This window comes from Lynx canadensis, chromosome B4, assembly GCF_007474595.2.
Source record: "Lynx canadensis isolate LIC74 chromosome B4, mLynCan4.pri.v2, whole genome shotgun sequence".
In the NCBI taxonomy this organism is placed as follows: domain Eukaryota; kingdom Metazoa; phylum Chordata; class Mammalia; order Carnivora; family Felidae; genus Lynx; species Lynx canadensis.
The window spans coordinates 80,820,040-80,839,658 of record NC_044309.1 but is presented as its reverse complement, the minus strand read 5'-3'; the positions used below and the strand labels follow the sequence as shown (position 1 = coordinate 80,839,658).

General features: G+C 36.2%; 2 protein-coding genes across 2 annotated transcripts; one reads left to right on the top strand and one right to left on the bottom strand.

Annotated features, from left to right (window-relative positions):
• Positions 1-4,507: 4,507 nt before the first annotated feature.
• On the top strand, positions 4,508-5,521 carry LOC115518716 (olfactory receptor 9K2-like). The gene has a single exon (XM_030322269.1). It carries the CDS (start codon positions 4,559-4,561, stop codon positions 5,519-5,521), a length of 963 nt encoding a protein of 320 aa, XP_030178129.1. The 5' UTR covers positions 4,508-4,558.
• An 11,143-nt stretch (positions 5,522-16,664) lies between these two features.
• LOC115519487 (olfactory receptor 9K2-like) lies at positions 16,665-17,660 on the bottom strand. The gene has a single exon (XM_030323484.1). The coding sequence runs from the start codon at positions 17,601-17,603 to the stop codon at positions 16,665-16,667; it is 939 nt and encodes a 312-aa protein (XP_030179344.1). The 5' UTR covers positions 17,604-17,660.
• Between the last annotated feature and the right edge of the window lie 1,959 nt (positions 17,661-19,619).

Here is a 19,619-nt window from a genome sequence, read left to right as displayed (position 1 = left end):
ATGAGTTTGTGAGTTCGAGCCCCACGTCGGGCTCTGCACAGATAACGCAGAGCCTGCTTGGGATTCTCTCTACCTCTCTCTCTGCTCCTCCTCTGCTGACATTCTCTCTTTCCCTCTCTCAAAATAAATAAACAAATGTAAAAAACACAGAATCAAAAGTTATTTGAACATAGATAGACAGATAGGCTTATTTACACATATATATCAATATATATGTTTATTTTTGGACAGGTTATTTTGTCCCTTGATATATTTCTTTTTCATTTAACCAATGCAATATTCACTTAATTAATATGTTCCATAGCAGGTGTTTAATAATTTTACTGTATAAAAATTCACAAAAAATTACTAGATGTGTAAATACCTTAAATTCATTATTTTTGAAATACTAAAAGACATTTATATTTCAAAAATAATGACAACCAGAGACTTACTAATAACCTAAAAAGTTGATTAACATACATTTTCTGTGTTATATGTATTATATGCTGTTTTCTTACAATTAAGTAAGCTAGAGAAAAGAAAATGTTATTAAGAAAATCATAAGGAAGGGACAGTACATCTACAGCACTGTACTGTATTTGTTGAAAAAAAATGTGCATGGAAGTGGACCCATGCAGCTCAAGTCCATGTTATTCAAGGGTCAACTGTATATATTTTTTAATATCAGGAGTATCTGTCTGTAGTGCTATCCCGTTTTCTTTCCTGATACTTGTGACTTAATGTTGCTGTTTTTCCACTGTTATCTTGGTTAGGGTTTTATACATCTTACTAGTCTTTCTGAGAATCAATGTTAAGCCATGTGACCACCTCACACCTGTCAGAATGGCTAAATGTGGGTGAGGATGCAGTTCTCCATGAAGGGACCCTCATGCACTGTTGGTGGGAACGCACGCTGGTGCGGCCTCTATGGAAAAGAGTATGGAGTTCCCTCAAAGAGTTAAAAATAGAACTACACTCTGATCTGGCAGTCACACTACTGGGTATTTACTCAAAAATACAAAAACATTAATTCAAAGACACACACACTATGTGTATTGCAGCATTATTTACAACAGCCAAACTATGGAGTGGCCCAAGTGTCCATCGATAGATGAATGGATTAACAAGATGTGGTCTAAATATACAATGGAATATCATCCAGCCATAAAAAAGAATGAGATCTTGCCATTTGCAATGACATCAACGGAGCTAGAGAGGATAATGGAGATAGCAAGATGACTCAGTCAGAGAAAGACAAATACCATATGATTTCACTTATAGGTGAAATTAAGGAAACAAAAATAAATAGCAAAGGAAAAAGGAGAGAGACACAGAGAGAGAGAAACCAAGAAGCAAACTCTTAATTACAGAGAACAAACTGATGGTTACCAGAGGGGAGGAGGGGAGGTGACTGGAGAGATCCTGGAAATAAAGGAAGGGGATTAGAGAGTATACTTATCATGATAAGCATTGAATAAGGTACACGATTGAAGAGTCACTATATTGTACGCCTGAGACTAATATGACATGTATGTTAACTATATTGGAATTAAAATTAAAACTTAATAAGACATACTAAAATAGCCAGTAGAAAAAAAAATGTTAAGCCATGTGAATATCCTATACTATCGATATTTTTCTGTTTCATGATTTTTTTCACCTGTAAATTTTACTCTCATTTCTTTGACTTGCTATGTTCTCTTTCACTATATTAAAATAGAAGATTAATCCAGTTGTTCCTGTTTTTCTTGTTTATAGTCTTTACCTATATTGCTTTGTATATATCCCTGTAAGTACTTCATTCACTGAATTGCAAAAGTTTAGACATAACATAGCGCACTATTTAGTTCAAAGTTAGTCAAAACTTAATTTGAGTTCTTTTCAATCTATTGAGTTTTAGGGAGTATCTTTAATGTCCATGCCATTAGACCCTTCTCAACTCATTATCTAATAGTTAACTGATTTCTATATTAAGCTGACCATCATCAAAGAACACACACTGAATGATTTCAATCGTTGAATCTGTGGAGGGTTTCTTTATGTCCCATCAGACTAGTGAATGGCAGTAAGTGTTCTTATGTATTTTGAGCACTAGCATGTTTTTATTGCTAATGCCATCGTGGGTAGTTTCAGGAATTGGATTCTGGTACATTTGATCAATTGGATAGCGAAGCTCTACCACATGTGCTTTCCCCTTGGAGGTGTTGGAAAGTTCAAATGTCTCCTAATACTATGGTTCCTGGCACAGATTTTGTTCTACCAATGAGACCCACACAAACTCAGAATTTGGTAGAAAATTTCAACATTTTCTACCATGGAAATGTCACCTTAGGAAGGTTGTGGGTACATATGGGCTATTTTCTGCAGCATTGTTGAGTCCCCAACTTCCTTAGAGAAGCTATTTTGATGGATGAGGAAGCAGTGACATCTTTTTTATCCATGTATCTGATCTCTGGACCACAGTTAAGGTTCTGTGTTTTTAAATTGTATCTCCGATGGTAGCCTATCTTTGTGAATCTTATTATATTGCTCTAAGGGTCATTATTAGAGTGTCACCCAGAAATTCCTCCAGCCTTTCCAGACTTCACAGGCCTCAATTCACCTTCATTAATAATTTCCAGTTTAAGATACTTAACTATTTACTCTTCCTACACTTACCAAACTTTTACTAATGCTGCATTATAATAAAGGAACGCGCCGGGCCCATATGTTTTGCTATGTACACACTAAAAAAAATCCAGGTAATTCTAGAAATAATTTTTAAATAAAAAAGATTTTCTAAAAGTAGAATTATAATTAAATTATGGAAATCTTCAGGGGAAAATGGCATTTGCATAATTATAATACGCTGTTTCATTAAATAGAGTATTATGTCTTTGGTTTTACTGTAGTCTTTTAGCCACACATAATTATTGAGGATTTTTAAATACAGATCATGATCTCTTATACAATTTCATGCTAAGAATTCTTAGAATATTTTTTAAATTATCATTTCTTCCACTATATCTTCAAAATATTTAGCATTTACACATAAGAAAGCTTAGATTAGCAAAACATTATCTGACTTTGTGACTTAGAGGGCATTTGTCATGGCATGAAACACATCGACATCAGGAAAAACAGGTAAATCATAATTTGGAGTTAACTTCTATCTTTTTTTAAAGCATAGCAAATGTAATTTATGATGATTTAATATATTCATTCGTTTTAAACTTAAATAGCACAAACTTTAAATCTGTTTCCTTATGCTTACCAATATCTATGCTATGATAATTACCAGAATGTCTTTCCTTGTCAATGAAGAAAATAAAGTCCAGAGAAATTTCCCAAAGGATACACACAACCAGAGAAGAAAAGCTCCTCATATATGGACTATTATTAGATTATTTGCTTATGTCTGAGGTTACTGCAGTCCTCATGGACAACAGCCCTTGAGCCTGCACTTCTGTCTCCATAATTGACTTTATGATTGCTCCTCTCCCAGTGGAATCCATCACAGAGGATGAACAAAACCTCAATGTGGAAAACTCCTGCAGAAAGGTATCAGAAGTAAAGTAAGTACTGTTGATATTCTACCAAGTGATCATGGACTCTGGAGACCGAAGGTTGTTATGGTCCTCAAATATCCGTGGTCATCCCATTGTCCTCATTTTAAGATATATAAGGCATAATAGAATATAAGAAAGGAACTCTCCTTTAATATATATTCCTTAATTGGCTTGTCCTGACTAAAGAGTGACAGCCCTGAATTGACACAGCTTTGATAGAAGTTATTCACTGTCATGTGAGGATTAGAATGTTTATCAGCTTCTTCTCTGCTCTAAAGAAAATGGCTAAGTGAATCTGTGTGATTCACACACCTACTAATGGAAGTAAAATATATATAACAAGGCAATAAAAATGCATCTATTTGGGATGAATATCCTTGACCTGAGAAAATGAACATAGATTTGGAAAGAGCATTAGAAAATGATATCTAGGTTTAGTGATTATTTTGATGTTATTAATTTTAACATACCAATAACTTATGATTTTTATTCCATTTTTAGAGATGGCACAGTAATAATGGAAACCAAAGATTGTACATAAAAGAAGGTAAACATATTTCTAAATATATTTTGTACTGTCTTTTAATGATTCAGATACGGACAGTGAATCATGATGGCTATAGCACTATCATACAGATTATATGTATTCCCTGCATTTTAGGTTACATTTTTACTTTAGGTAAAGCTAATTATTTAACAATGAATATATTAGGAATAGAAATTCAAAAAGTGATGAATTTTAGACCACATATTATGTTACTTTCTTGGTGAATACTCAGCAAAATTATGACCTAAAATACAATAACCCATTAACTTCTTACACTGCTTAACAGAAAAACAGTCTCATGGATCTCGTATTATCTAATCCAAATTCCTGATTCTTCATGACATTAACATGGTTTCATATACAATATTTAATTAAGATATAACTAATTTTTTCCACACTTAAGAAAGTATTTGTGTCACTAGAAACAAAGCACAGGTTTCATTTGTTCATTTTTCCTTGTCCCTTTCAGCAGGTTTCTGCCATGGGTGACAGGGGAACAGACAATCACTCGGAAGTGACTGACTTCATCCTTGTAGGCTTCAGGGTCCGCCCTGAGCTCCACATTCTCCTCTTCCTGATCTTTCTGCTTGTGTATGCCATGATCCTCCTAGGGAATGTTGGGATGATGACCATTATTATGACTGATCCCCGGCTGAACACACCGATGTATTTCTTCCTAGGCAACCTGTCCTTCATTGATCTCTTCTATTCGTCTGTTATTGCACCCAAGGCCATGATCAACTTCTGGTCTGAGAGCAAGTCCATCTCTTTTGCAGGCTGTGTGACACAGCTCTTTCTCTTTGCCCTCTTCATCGTGGCGGAGGGATTTCTCCTGGCAGCTATGGCCTATGACCGCTTCATTGCCATCTGCAACCCACTCCTCTACTCTTCCCAGATGTCAACACGTCTTTGCATTCAGTTGGTGGCTGGTTCTTATATCTGTGGCTGCATTAGCTCGGTTCTTCAGACAAGCATGGTATTTACTCTGTCCTTTTGTGGCTCTCGGTCCATTGACCACTTTTACTGTGACACTCGCCCACTTCAGAGGATATCTTGTTCTGACTTCTTCATCTATAGGATGATTTCCTTTTTCTTATCGAGCATCATCATCTTGCCTACCATCATAGTTATTATTATTTCTTACTTGTATATTGTGTCCACAGTTCTCAAGATACGCTCCTCTGAGGGACGTAAGAAAGCATTCTCCACTTGCAGCTCACACCTGGGAGTCGTGAGTGTGCTGTACGGTGCTGTGTTTTTTATGTATCTCACTCCTGACAGATTTCCTGAGCTGAGTAAAGTGGCCTCGTTATGTTACACCCTAGTCACTCCCATGCTGAATCCTTTGATTTACTCTCTGAGAAACAAAGATGTCAAAGAAGCTCTGAGAAAGATTCTGGGGAAAAAAATAATTTTACTTAATTCTATCTTAACAGTGACATAACTGAAAGGAAGGGGCATTATGGCAGTCTGGGAGGCATCGATGCAAACAATGCACCCAATGATTTTGAAATTCTCAATTTTAGAAAGTTTATTTATTTGAATCCCTTGTACCTATAGCTGAAGAATACATTTGGTCTATATTTTGCCTAGCTGTTGATTTTGGGGTGGAAGAGCTTTCTCCATACTTCATCTTCATTTGAGTAAAGACAATGATTGCCATGTAATTTGATTTTAAGGAAAATATATTCCAAATTTACTGCTGGCTCTCTAAGGATGATGTTAGGATTTATTTTATTCTTGATTCAATAACAAATATTATATAATGTGTATAATTATATAATGTGTATAATTGGTAGATAACCTTATGATATAAGGTCACCCTAAGGGTGACATGTGAGTCACTCAACTGTGTAAGAACTGAGTGAGTGAAACACTTAGTTAATGGTTTCTCTGACTTAGATCAATTATTCTTGCAAATCCCCCCTTTCACAAGATAACTGTAATGAAACTGAACCAAAAATAAAGACAATTCATTTTTTGTTATATATGGCTAGTGAGAGTTAATTCATCACATTGATAATTATTGAATTTTGATGCCTTCTTGTCCTATGAAATTTCCTATGTATAAATAATTTCAGTCCTAGCTCACCATGAAATCTGGGGGAAATAGCTATAGAGAACTAAACTGCCATATATTAGTCCAGTGAAAAAGACATTTATGGAAAATACAAAGAAAGTGTAGTCTCTAAAGGTGAGTGGTTCTATGGTCACAGAACACTTCCCAAGCACATTTTAAAACAAATAGCACTAAGCCAAATGAAATAAATAGCTTTCTGTGCAAATGAAGAAAATAACTCTATGGTGAACTTCATGTGGTTTATAAGTGATTTGTAACACACAAGACAAAGAGTGAAGCATGAGACTTAAAGGGAAATTCATGGAAATCATACAGATTTACTGACATATATGTCAGGCCAAGGAAGCTGACCTTTATTCTGTAGACGGGGGTAAGCACTGGGAATTTTTAGAAAGACAGTATTGTATTCAAATTGTCATTATACGAAAATCATACTGGTAGCTTTGAGGAAGATAAGTACTCTTTGGGAGAAAGACGGTAATCCCAGAAAGTGTGTGGTCATCCAAGAGGTTATGGTGGCTTTAATGGAGGGAGTCTTATTAGGGACAGTGAAGAAAGAGATGACCTTTAGAATTGTAGGTAAAGTAAGCTGAATACTGATTGCTGGTTGATCACATGAGAATGACCTAGAAGTGAGTAATGATGTTAATGTTTGAGCATCTGTGCTGGAGAAATGCTACCTCATAATGAGGAAGGAAATATAAGGGTAAGATAAGTTCATTGGTAAGAGTTAAGAAAATAAGCTCAGGTGTCAGACAGAGCTTTCAAATTCTGTTTTTGCCCCTGTAGGTTCGGGTAAGTTACATAGTATCTCCGCATTGTTATTTCCTCCTGAAAAATGGGGTGTATAAGAGAATCTCCACCATAGAGTCATTTGAATGATTGAATTATGTAAATTTCATATGTTTGTTAAACCCACATCAGGTTTGTCTTTTCCTCCTGCTCTCAACACTATTCATGTTACGTCTGAGAGAGGAAGACACTAACTTTCTCTGCCCCTCTGTCTTCCCTCTGTGCCATGATGTGTCTCCAGCTCTCCAAGCATATCTGTTTTCATTTTCATAGACAGAGCTTGAGAAACACTTACTACTTTGTTATTTCAGTCTTTACCTTTCTCTCTGCAAAAAACTAAGGGAAAAAATTGTAAAATGATCAAAAAGGCAACAGAAGCCCCAATTATTTTTTTTTCTATTTAGTGCTATTTTTTAATGTACATTTTAACTAGCCAACATACAGTGTAATATTGGTTTCAGGAGTAGAAGTCAGTAACTGATCATCACAAGTGCCCTCCTTAATACCCATCACCCATCTAGCCCATTCGCCAATTAAATGCAAAATAGTTATCTAATCATCAAATGCTGTATCTATTCATCTCTCTACCCGTGTCTTTCTCTAAGAATCCTCTTTTATATTTTAACAAATGTCATCTCTTCAACCACATTTTAAAAAATGCAGATCACTAGGGAAAATACAGGATTCACTGTGTCTTGTGTCTCCTGAGATGAAGCAGAAACATGTTTAGGTTGAAAGAGGCACAGTTTACTAACCCTCCCTATGAATAAAATGCAGATACCCTTAAGTAACACTCTGGAATAAACCTGAAGTGAGAGAGGATCCTAACTTTTTAAATCTTCATCCAATGATATTAGTAATCCTTTATCAAATTGAGGGAAAAAAAGACCTTAACAATAGAGCTGACTGCCATGGGAGAGCAATGTTCCTCTATATTCACCATGTGCTGCACCCCCACAACCACCATCGGACACACATGCACATATATACAAACATTTGCATAGTTTCTCAGTCTCCATCTCTGTCTGTCTCTGTCTCTGTCTCTCTCTCTCTCACACACACATACACACATACACACACACACACGCATGCTCATACCAGGATATCTTTGATCAGAACACCCAGAAAGATCACCGGATGTATCACTGAACCTATAACAATATATGTCTAATGTCATGCAGCTGACTCAGGAAAGAATCCTCAGGCTGATGTAGAAGCTAACAGACCTCACCATGGCAAGATATGCACAATAATTTTTCAATTCTGACCTATTCCCTTTTCCTGACGTCAAGTAATTTCTGTGTTGCTATAGGAATTGCATTCAGGTATATTCTATTCTCACTCCTGTTAGGAAATTGATCTTACCCTTTTACTTTTGATTCAAGAAGGATATATGTGCTGTACAGTGTAAATTCTTAAAGGAGGGATATATTGAATAATAATGACAATATTAGCTCTCATGTTAATATAATGAATCAAAATAGATTCAGAAATGCATAAATATATATGTATATGTAATTCTTTGAATATGATATGCATTATAGGACCACTTATAAACAAATCAGTGTTGTAGTTTGTTGAGTCATATACAAAACCATTTTAATAATATATAGCTGGGGCGCCTGGGTGGCGCAGTCGGTTGAGCGTCCGACTTCAGCCAGGTCACGATCTCGCAGTCCGTGAGTTCGAGCCCCGCTTCGGGCTCTGGGCTGATGGCTCAGAGCCTGGAGCCTGTTTCCGATGCTGTGTCTCCCTCTGTCTCTGCCCCTCCCCCGTTCATGCTCTGTCTCTCTCTGTCCCAAAAATAAATAAACGTTGAAAAAAAAAATAAATAAATAAATAAAAAAAATAATATATAGCTAATATTTTAATTTTGAGATTATATGATTTTTTATTAAGTTTTTATTTTAATTCCAGTAGAGTTTATAACATACAGTGTTATATTAGTTTCAGGTGTACAATATAGTGATTCAGCACTTCCATACATTGTTATCAGTGCTCATCATAATAAGTGTACTCTTAATCCCTTTCACCTATTTCACCCACCCTCTTGTCTAAAACATAATGCACAAAAGGAACTTCTTCAAACTCATCTGACGACTTCCCATTAAAGTATCATTACAGATGACTGCACTGTCAATAACTAGTAAAGTTTTCTTAATTTATTTATTTTTTTTTTAATTTTTTTTCAACGTTTTTATTTATTTTTGGGACAGAGAGAGACAGAGCATGAACGGGGGAGGGGCAGAGACAGAGGGAGACACAGAATTGGAAACAGGCTCCAGGCTCCGAGCCATCAGCCCAGAGCCTGAAGCGGGGCTCGAACTCACGGACCGCGAGATCGTGACCTGGCCGAAGTCGGACGCTTAACCGACTGCGCCACCCAGGCGCCCCAAGTTTTCTTAATTTAAATGATAGTATTAATGGTAGTGAATCCTCACTCCACACCTGCTATGCTAACAATTACAGTAAAAGGTTTGTGCCTACTTTATCATTGAGATTTTTTATATCATAAATATTTTCTATGCCTTCAGTAGTTTCCTGTTTTTAGGCCAAAATTAAAACTTCAATCCAGAAACAAGAGAGAGAGAGAGAGAGAGACCTCTGAGTCATTGCTCTAAAATGCAACTCCTTCAACCTAAAAAGGATCTGCCCAATTCTTTCTTCAATCACTTTATTGAGAAATAGTTGGTGTGAAATCAACTGTATTCATTCAGAGTATACAATTCTGACTTTTGGCAATTTTATACATCATGAAACCCTCTCCAGACCAAGATACCAGACTGTTATTTTAAAGTTTTTAAAAATTTATTTAAGTAATCTCTACAGTCAACATGGGGTTTGAACTGATGACCCTAAGATCAAGAATTGCCTACTCCTCCTACTGGACCAGCCAGGAACTCCAAGATACAGAAGTTTTCTATCACCTCAGAAAGATTTGTCATGCGCCTATTTAAATCATGTCTCCTTCCAATCCCATTCCCAGATAACCAGTGATCTGTTGTTTTTTTTGTTTGTTTGTTTGTTTTTGTTTTTTTGTTTTTTTGGTTTTTTTTTTTGCACATCCATCTATTTATCTACCTATTTAATCTGCATATGATATGCACTCTCTCCTGGCAGGCTTCTTTAACTGAGTAAAATGAATTTGAATTTAGCCATTTTGTCATGTGTATAAGTAACTCATTCTTTTCATTGTTCAGTAGCATTCCATTTTCTGTTGTACACAAACACCAAATTCTGTTTATGCACTCTTCAATTGATGGGCTTTTTTAAAAAATTATTTATTGTTTAATTTGCATCCAAGTTAGTTAGCATATGGTGCAACAATGATTTCAGGAGTAGATTCCTTAATGCCCCTTACCCATTTAGAACATCTCCCCTCCCACAACTGATGGGCAATTGAGGTGCTATCACCTTTTAGATATTGTGAATAACAGCAATATGAACATTCACATGACATGTATTTGAACCAGGGCCTACTCTGTCTCTCCCCTCTCCCAGTCCAGCATGATAGGAAGCACACAGGCAAGTGCAGACTCCTTTTCCCCTAGATCCCAGTCAAGGGCTACCCTATCACCTTGAGAGTGGCAGGCTGGAAACATTTCTTATCCCCTCTAGCTCCATGCTGCAGAAGCCCTACTCCAGGCAAGAGTAACTAAAATGTCTAGAGATCTCTACCTCTACTCAGGAACCATTCATAATATAGAAGGTCTACCCCAAGCATGATAGGCCAAGAATTATAAGGCTCCAACTTCAATTGCATTGGTTCAAAGGATAGAGGTTTTTTGCCAGGAGAGATAAGCTTAGAAGACCATAGGTTACTGACCTCAGCAGAAATCTGCTCATAAAACCAGGGTGTCTCTCTGAGAGAAATGGGCCACTGCTTCTTTTCCAGTTCGAGAACAGTTGAACAGGCTTTCCCTGGAATGAAAGGTAGGCAATAATAACAGAGGCTCCAAACTCTCCTCAGGTGAACTGACTTTATTTGGAACAAAGTGTGGGAAAATTCTAGCATAAGTGACTTTCAAACACAATGCACGTTTGGTGATAAGAAATTAAGAGGAGGCTGATAGCTTCATGAGAGAAAAAAACAAACTGCAGACCAACTAGATTTTTACTAGAGAGAACCAGGTAAGAAGACAGCTAAGAAGGCCCTTCTGGGATTAGAGCAAACCTCAAAGACGGGCCTTAAAGATCATCCTTGCAGAGGAGGCCAAAACAATTGGATGAGACAATAGAGAAATAGATGTCACACAATTTTTTTAAAACACTAGAACAAGAAAATTTGTGGAGTCTCTATGCTCAGTGGGAAACCTACAGTGGCACATCACTCAAGAAAACCATCAGGGGAGGACACAGCCAAAGCTTACCCAATAAATCCACTGTCATCCAAGAGTACACACAAGCCTAAGCTTGTGCCTCTGGAAAGGGACACGAAGCATTTCTCAGAGCAAACAGATTGAATGATACAGGTAAAAAACTAAACAAACCAAAACACAAAAAAATACAAAAGTTATTTCAAACACATATTCGGGAGCTTAAAGGTACAATAACTGAAAAATGTTATATAGTCGGAATCATGCAGTATGTATCCTTTTCAGATTGGCTTCTTTCACTTAATCACATGCATTTACAGCCACCTCATGTCCTTTCACAACTTGAGAGTTAGCTCATTTTTTTAATTTTTTTACTTTATTTTACTTTTGAGAGAGAGAGAGAGAGAGGGAGAGAATAAGCGGGGGAGGGGCAGAGGGAGAGAGATAGAGAGAGAGAGAAAAAGAGAATCTTAAGCTGACTCTCCACCCTGCACAGAGCCTGACATGGGGCTCACCCCCAGGACCCTGGGATCATGATCTGAATTGAAATCAAGAGACTGATGCTTACCCGAGTGAGCCACCCAGGTGCCCCTTAGCTTATTTCTTTTTAGGGTTGAATGTTATTCCATCACGGTCCATTATTCATTCACCTGCCAAAGGATATTTTGGTTATTTCCATGTTTTTGCAATTATGAATAAAGCTGCTAGACACATTCGTGTGCAGGATCTTGTGTGGACGTGAGAGTTTTCAACTTGATTGGGTAAATATCAAGGAGCACAACTACTGGATTGTATAGTAAGAGGATTTTTAGTTTTGCATGAAATCGAAAAACTGTCATCCAAAGTGGCTATATCATTTTGCATTCACCATAGCAATGACTGAGGATTACTGTTCCTCCATATCCTTGCCAGCATTTGGTAGAGTCTGTGGTTTCTATTGTGGCCATTCTAATAGGGGTGTAGTAGTAGTAGTATACTGTTCTTTCTTTTTGTTTCTTTTTTATTTAAGACTTTACATTTTAGAGAAGTTTAAGGTACAGAGACATTTACCTGATATCCTTTGCCCCCACAGATGCATACCTTCCTCCATTGCCAACATTCCCCACCAGATTGTTATGTGATGAACCTATAGTGACACCTATCATCATCCAAAATCCAGTTTATTTAAGGTTTCACCCTAGGTGTCATATATTTTATGGGTTTGGACAAATATAAATGACATGCATCCATAATGGTGGAACCATACAATCTCTTGCCCTAAAAATCTTTTCCACCCCGCTGTTCATCCCTTCCTCGACCCATGGCCCTAGCAACCACTTATCTTTTTCCTCACTCTATAGTTCTGGCTTTTCCAGAAGGCCATATTTGGACTCATACATAGGTATTCTTTTCAGAGTGGCTTCTTTCACTCAGTAATAAGTATTTAAGATTCCTCCTGGTCTTTTCACAGCTTGATAGTTCAATGTGGAGTTTTTTTTGCACTAAATAATATTTTATTGCCTGAATATACCATGGTTTATTTATCCAGTCACTTGCTGAAGGAAATCTTGGTTGTTTCCAAATTTTGGCAATTATAAATAAAGCTGCTGTAAATTTCCATGTGCTAGTTTTGGTATGGACATACATTTTCAGCTCTTTTGGATAAATACCAAGCAGCATACTTGGTAGATCATAGATCAGTAAGAATGTGTTTAGTTTTGTGAGAAACTGCCAAACTGTCTTCCAAAGTGGCTGTACTATTTTGCATTACCCACTAGTGATGCTTAAGTGTTCCTGTCGCTCCACATGCAATGATTTGATGTTGTCAATATTCTGCATTTTGGTTATTCTGATAGGTGCATAGTGGTATCCCATTGTTGTTTTACATGACATTCCCTCACTGTATATGGTATGGAACATGTTTTCATATGTTTATCTGCCACCAGCATATCTTCCTTGAGCAGTGTCTGTTAAGGTCATTGCCTAGTTTTTAATAGGGTTGTTTGTTTTCTTATACTTGAGTATTGAAGTGCTCATTGCATTTTTGCATAACCTTTATTAAATATATCTTTTCTACATATTTTCCCTGAGACCATGTCTTTTCTTTTTAATTGCTAAAAATGTCTTTCACAGCATAATTTTATAATTTTGGTGAAGTTCAATTTATCAGTTATGCTTTTCATGGATCATGCCCTGGTATTGTATCTAAAAAGGCATCACCAAACACAAAGTCATCCAGATTTCTCCTAAATTATCTTCTATGGGTTTTGTAATTTTGTGTTTTACACTTAAATTTATGGCTCCTTTGAGTTAATTTTTGTGAATGCTGTAAAGTCTATGTCTATGCTCACAGTTTTGCATGTGGCTGTCCAGGTGTTCTAGCACTCTTTATTGAACATCCTGTCTTTCCTCCATTGTATCCTCTTTGCTTTCCTCCTTTGGCAAAGGTCAGTTGAGTCTATCGATGTGGCTTTATTTCTAGTTTCTCTGTTCTATTCAGTTATCTATTTGTTTATTCTTTCATCAATACCACACTATCTGGATTAGTGTAGATGTGTAGTTGTGTATAATTGAAGTTGTGTAGTATCATCGGTCCTCCAATTCTGTTCTTCTCCTTCAATATTGTGTTGGCTATTCTGGCTTATTACCTTTTCATATAACTTCATTTTTAATATATAGTTTGCCAAAAAAAACAAAAACAAAAAAAAGGAAAAAGAAAAATAAATAAATAAATAGTTTGTCAATAACAAAAAAGTTACTTGCTAGAGTTTTTATTGGGATTGCATTGAATATGTAGAGCAAGTTGAGAAGAGATTACATCTTGTCAGTATTGCCTTCCTCTCTATGAACATTCAGTGGTTCTCCATTTATATAGGTCTTCTTTGATTTCTTCCAGTAGAATTTTATACTTTTCTTCCTAGAGATCTTATACATATTTTGTGAAATTTATACCTAAGTATTTTATTAGCAAAAGTGACAATATGAATAGCATTGTGTTTTTTATTTTAAATTCTACTTGCTCATTGCTAGTATATAGAAAGCAATGAACATTTGTATAGTAACCATGTATCCTGAAACACTCCTATATTTCCTACTAGTTTTAGGAGGGTATTTGGGAAATTCTTTCAGATTTTCTACATAGACAAATGTCACCTGTGAACAAAGATTGATGTATTCTTCATTTCTGTATAATGCTTTATAGTAATTTGCTAGGGCTGCCAAACAACATACCAAAGACTTGGTTCCCTAACCGCCAAATATTTTTCTCCCAGTTTTGAAGACTGGAAGTACAGAATCAGGGTGCCGTAAGTAAATATTCTAAGGCTCCTGTCCTTGACTTGCAGGCGTCTGCCCTCTTGTTCCCTCTTCATATGGTCATCTCTGAGTCCATATGCACCTCTATGTCTCTTTGTGTGTCCTAATATTTTCTTATAAACACACCAGCCAAACTATATTAGTACCCAGCTGTAACAGCCTTATTTAGATTACTTCTTTGAAGGCTGTATCTCCAAATATAGTCACATACCAAGGTACTGGAGGTTAGGGCTTCAACATGAGTTTAGGAAGACATCATTCAGCCCATAATACTTTTACGTCCTTTTTGTCTATTACATTACCTAAGACATCCAAAAGGGTGCTGAAGAGATGTGGTGAGGAGGGACATCTTTGCCTTATTCCTATGTTAGTGGGAAAGCTTCTACTTCATCACCATTAAATATAATGGTTTTTATAGATGTTCTTTTTCAAGTTAAGGAAATGCTCCCTTATTCCTACTTTGCTAAGAGTTCCTTTACTTTTTATCCATTGGCACTATCACCAGAAACATCATACAAGACCAAAAATTATGAGACACACCTCCTTGGTGTACTCTTCTCATACTAAGCAGTTACTTTGTTTTGTGTACTTAACCCACAATTTTTTCCAAATAAACTTTTATTTTTCAATTACATTGGTATACTTCAAGCCCACATCAATAACATGAACTGATATAGTAGTGTACTGCCTCCAAACTTAGCCCTTTAAATAGATCTTCAATACAGTCTAAAGACTTTCCCTAATTGTCAGGACACCCTCTCAAGAACCCTACTTCGTAATCTGTATGTTTATCTTTGGCATAAAATTCTGTGGATTTGGATTGGTTTTGCATGCAGGATGTGATTCTCACACTGGACTATAAGCTCCCTAAAGAATAAGATTATTTATACATGAGCCTACACAAGACATATTACACACCCAATAAATTAATCAAATAAGTGAATATTCACAGGTATAGATGAGTAAATTTTGGACAACACACAATGTTAATGGCTAACTTGCTCTATACCTTTATTAAATATTCTTCACAATAATTAACCCAGGAAAACAATGTATGAAAACCCAAACTGAGTCACTGGTTGCTCAAAAATGTTTGTAGTTCTCTCTCTACCATTTGGTTCTTTACATTAGGATTTAGCAACTAGCAATGTCTCAGAACACGCTACAATGCCTGTTAATTTGATATAAAATTTCCCAAATTAATCTTTATAGCTAAGATTATTTATTATATTATTTATTATTATATGTATTTTATTATTATTACTTCCTCCTAATATAATACATTTCAGATACTTGATTCAAAATGAAAATTCAATAACTATATAACATGCTAAAACAAAGTAGTTATATAATTAGAAAACATAATATTTTAATTTTTTTTTCAACGTTTATTTATTTTTGGGACAGAGAGAGACAGAGCATGAACGGGGGAGGGGCAGAGAGAGAGGGAGACACAGAATTGGAAACAGGCTCCAGGCTCTGAGCCATCAGCCCAGAGCCCGACGCGGGGCTCGAACTCACGGACCGCGAGACCGTGACCTGGCTGAAGTCGGACGCTTAACCGACTGCGCCACCCAGGCGCCCCAGAAAACATAATATTTTAAAAAACAAGTTGGAGGGGCATTCACTTCTGAGTGTTCCCTCTCTGTAAAGAGAGCTTTCTTACTATTCTACCTTTCTAATCTTATATTCTAATAAATTTTTACCTGCTGCTCAAAAAAAAAAAAAAAAGTTGGACATTCTTGTCAATGTTGGATATTATGTTATAAAGCAAGGAGAAAGCCCAAAACAAACAGCTCACAAAACAGTTTATACACTATATTAACATATAAAAGTCGTGCCCAGCAGCAAGCCATTAAGTAAATACAAATCAATACTGTGAAATAGAATGTTATTTGAGATAATGGGAAGGGAAATCTTGAAAAATGCTTCTCTGATATCCAGGACATCTCCAATATCAGGATGAACAATGTCCCAGGTACCTCACCAGGAAAAGGTTCTGCTAATATATTTATGATGTTTAATAGAATAAATGTTATTAATGGTCAAAAGGAGTATGAAAGAAATACAAAATCCATGTATCCATGGAGAAAAAGAGATAATAATCAAAGAATAGGATTTTTCTTTAGAAGTTTTTTTAGAGCTTCTTTGACATCTTTGTTTCTCAGGGAGTAAATCAAAGGATTCAGCATGGGAGTGACTAGGGTGTAACATAACGAGGCCACTTTACTCAGCTCAGGAAATCTGTCAGGGATGACATACATAAAAATCACAGCACCATACAGCACACTCACGACTCCCAGGTGAGAGCTGCAAGTGGAAAACGCTTTCTTACGTCCCTCAGTGGATCTTATCTTTAAAACCGTGGACACAATATACATATAGGAAACAATAATGACAATTATGGTAGGCAAAATAATAATGGTGCATAAGAAAAAAGAAACCACCTTAAGAAAGTAGAGATCAGAACAAGAAATCCTTTGAAGTGGACGGTAATCACAGTAAAAGTGGTCAATGGCTCGGGAAGCACAAAAGGACAAAGTAAATGTCACGCTGGTCAAAAGAATTGAGCTAACGCTGCCACATAAATAGGAACCAGCCACCAATTGCATGCAGAGACGTGCTGTCATCTGGACAGAGTAGAGGAGTGGGTTGCAGATGGCAATGAAGCGGTCATAGGCCATGGCTGCCAGGAGAAATGCCTCCGCCACGATGAAGAGGGCAAAGAGAAAGAGCTGTGTCACACAGCCTGCAAAAGAGATGGACTTGCTCTCAGACCAGAAGTTGATCATGGCCTTGGGTGCAATAACAGACGAATAGAAGAGATCAATGAAGGACAGGTTGCCTAGGAAGAAATACATCGGTGTGTTCAGCCGGGGATCAGTCATAATAATGGTCATCATCCCAACATTACCCAGAAGGATCATGGCATACACAAGCAGAAAGAGCAGGAAAAGGAGAATGTGGAGCTCAGAGCGGACCCTGAAGCCTACAAGGATGAAGTCAGTCACTTCCGAGTGATTGTCTGTTCCCCTGTCACCCATGGCATTAACCTGCTGAGAGGCACAAGGAAAAATAAATGAAATCTGTGCTTTGTTTCTAATGACACAAACACTTTCTTAAGTGTAAAATAAATTAGTTATATCTTAATTAAATGTTGCATACAAAGCCATGTTAATGTCATGAAGAATTAGGAGTTTGAATTACATAATACCAGGTCCATGAGACTGTTATTCTGTTACGCAGTGAGAGAAGTTAAGAGGTTATTTTATTTTAGATCATTATTTTGCTGAGCATTCACCAAGAAAGTAACATAATATATTGTCTAATGTTAGTCACATTTTGAATTTCTATTCCCAATATATTTATCATTTAATAGTTGTCTTTACCTAAAGTAAGAATATAACCTAAAATACAAGGAATACATATGATCTGTATGATAGTGCTATAGCCATCATCCTTGCCTGTCAGTGTCTGAATCATTAAAAGACAGTAACAAATATAGTTAGAAATATTTTTACCTTCTTTTACCTCCATCTATTTGATTTCCATTATTACTGTGCCATCTCTAAAAATGGAATAAAAAGTGATGTTATTGGTATGTTAAAATTAATAACATCAAAACAATCCCTAAACCTAGATATCATTTTCTAAAGCTCTTTCCAAACCTATGTTCATTTTTTCAGTTCAAGGATATCCCTCCCAAATAAATGCATTTTTATTGCCTCATTACATATATTTTCTTTCCATTGCTAGTTGTGTGATTTAATATATTACATATTAACTTAACTATTTTCTTTGAAGCAGACAAATAAGCTGATAACCATTCCAGTCCTTAAATTACAATGAATAACTTTTTTTCAAAGATGCATCAATTCAAGGGCTTTCACTCTTTCGTCAGAGAAAACAGATGTAAGGAATATATACATATATATATATATATATATAGACATATATATATAAATATAGACTTAAGTCATAAATACAGACTTAACAGAAGAACAGACTTCTGTTCTGATCTCCTTAAGGAAGGAGAGTTCCTTTCTTGTATTCTATTATGCCTTATATATCTTAATATAAGGATAATAGGATAACCATGGATATTTGAGGACCATAGCAACCTTGGATCTCCAGAGTCCATGATCACTTGGTAGAATATCAACAGTACTTACTTTCTTCTTATCTGCAGGAGTTTTCCACATTGAGGTTTTGTTCATCCTCTGTGACGGATTCCATTGGGACAGGAGCAATCATAAAGTCAATTATGGAGACAGAAGTGCAGGCTCAAGGGCTGTTGTCCATGAGGACTGCAGTAACCTCAGACATAAGCAAAGTATCTAATAATAGTCCAAATATAAGGAGCTGTCCTTCTCTGGTTGTGTGTTTCCTTTGGGAAACTTCTCTATATTTTATTTTCTTTGTTGATAAGAAAAACTTTCTGGTAATTATCATAACATACATATTGGTAAGCATAAGGAAACAGATTTAAACGTTTGTGCTATATATATATATGTTTAAGATGAATGAATATATCAAATTGTCATAAATTACATTTACCATGCTTTAAAAAAAAGATAGAAGGGCGCCTGGGTGGCGCAGTCGGTTAAGCGTCCGTCTTCAGCCAGGTCACGATCTCGCGGTCCGTGAGTTCAAGCCCCGCGTCGGGCTCTGGGCTGATGGCTCAGAGCCTGGAGCCTGTTTCCGATTCTGTGTCTCCCTCTCTCTGCCCCTCCCCCGTTCATGCTCTGTCTCTCTCTGTCCCAAAAATAAATAAACGTTGAAAAAAAAATTTTTTTTTAAAAAAATAAAAAAAAGATAGAAGTTAACTCCAAATTATGATTTGCCTGTACTTCCTGATGTCGATGTATTTCATGATATGACAAATGTACTCTAAGTCACAAAGCCAGATAAAGTTTCACTAATTCTAAGCTTTCTTATGTGTAAATAGTAAGTAGTTAGAAAATATAATGGAAGAAATGATAGTTTTAAAAATATTTTTAAAATTCTTAGTAAGAAATTGTATAAAAGATCATGATTTGTATTTAAAAATCCTCAATAAT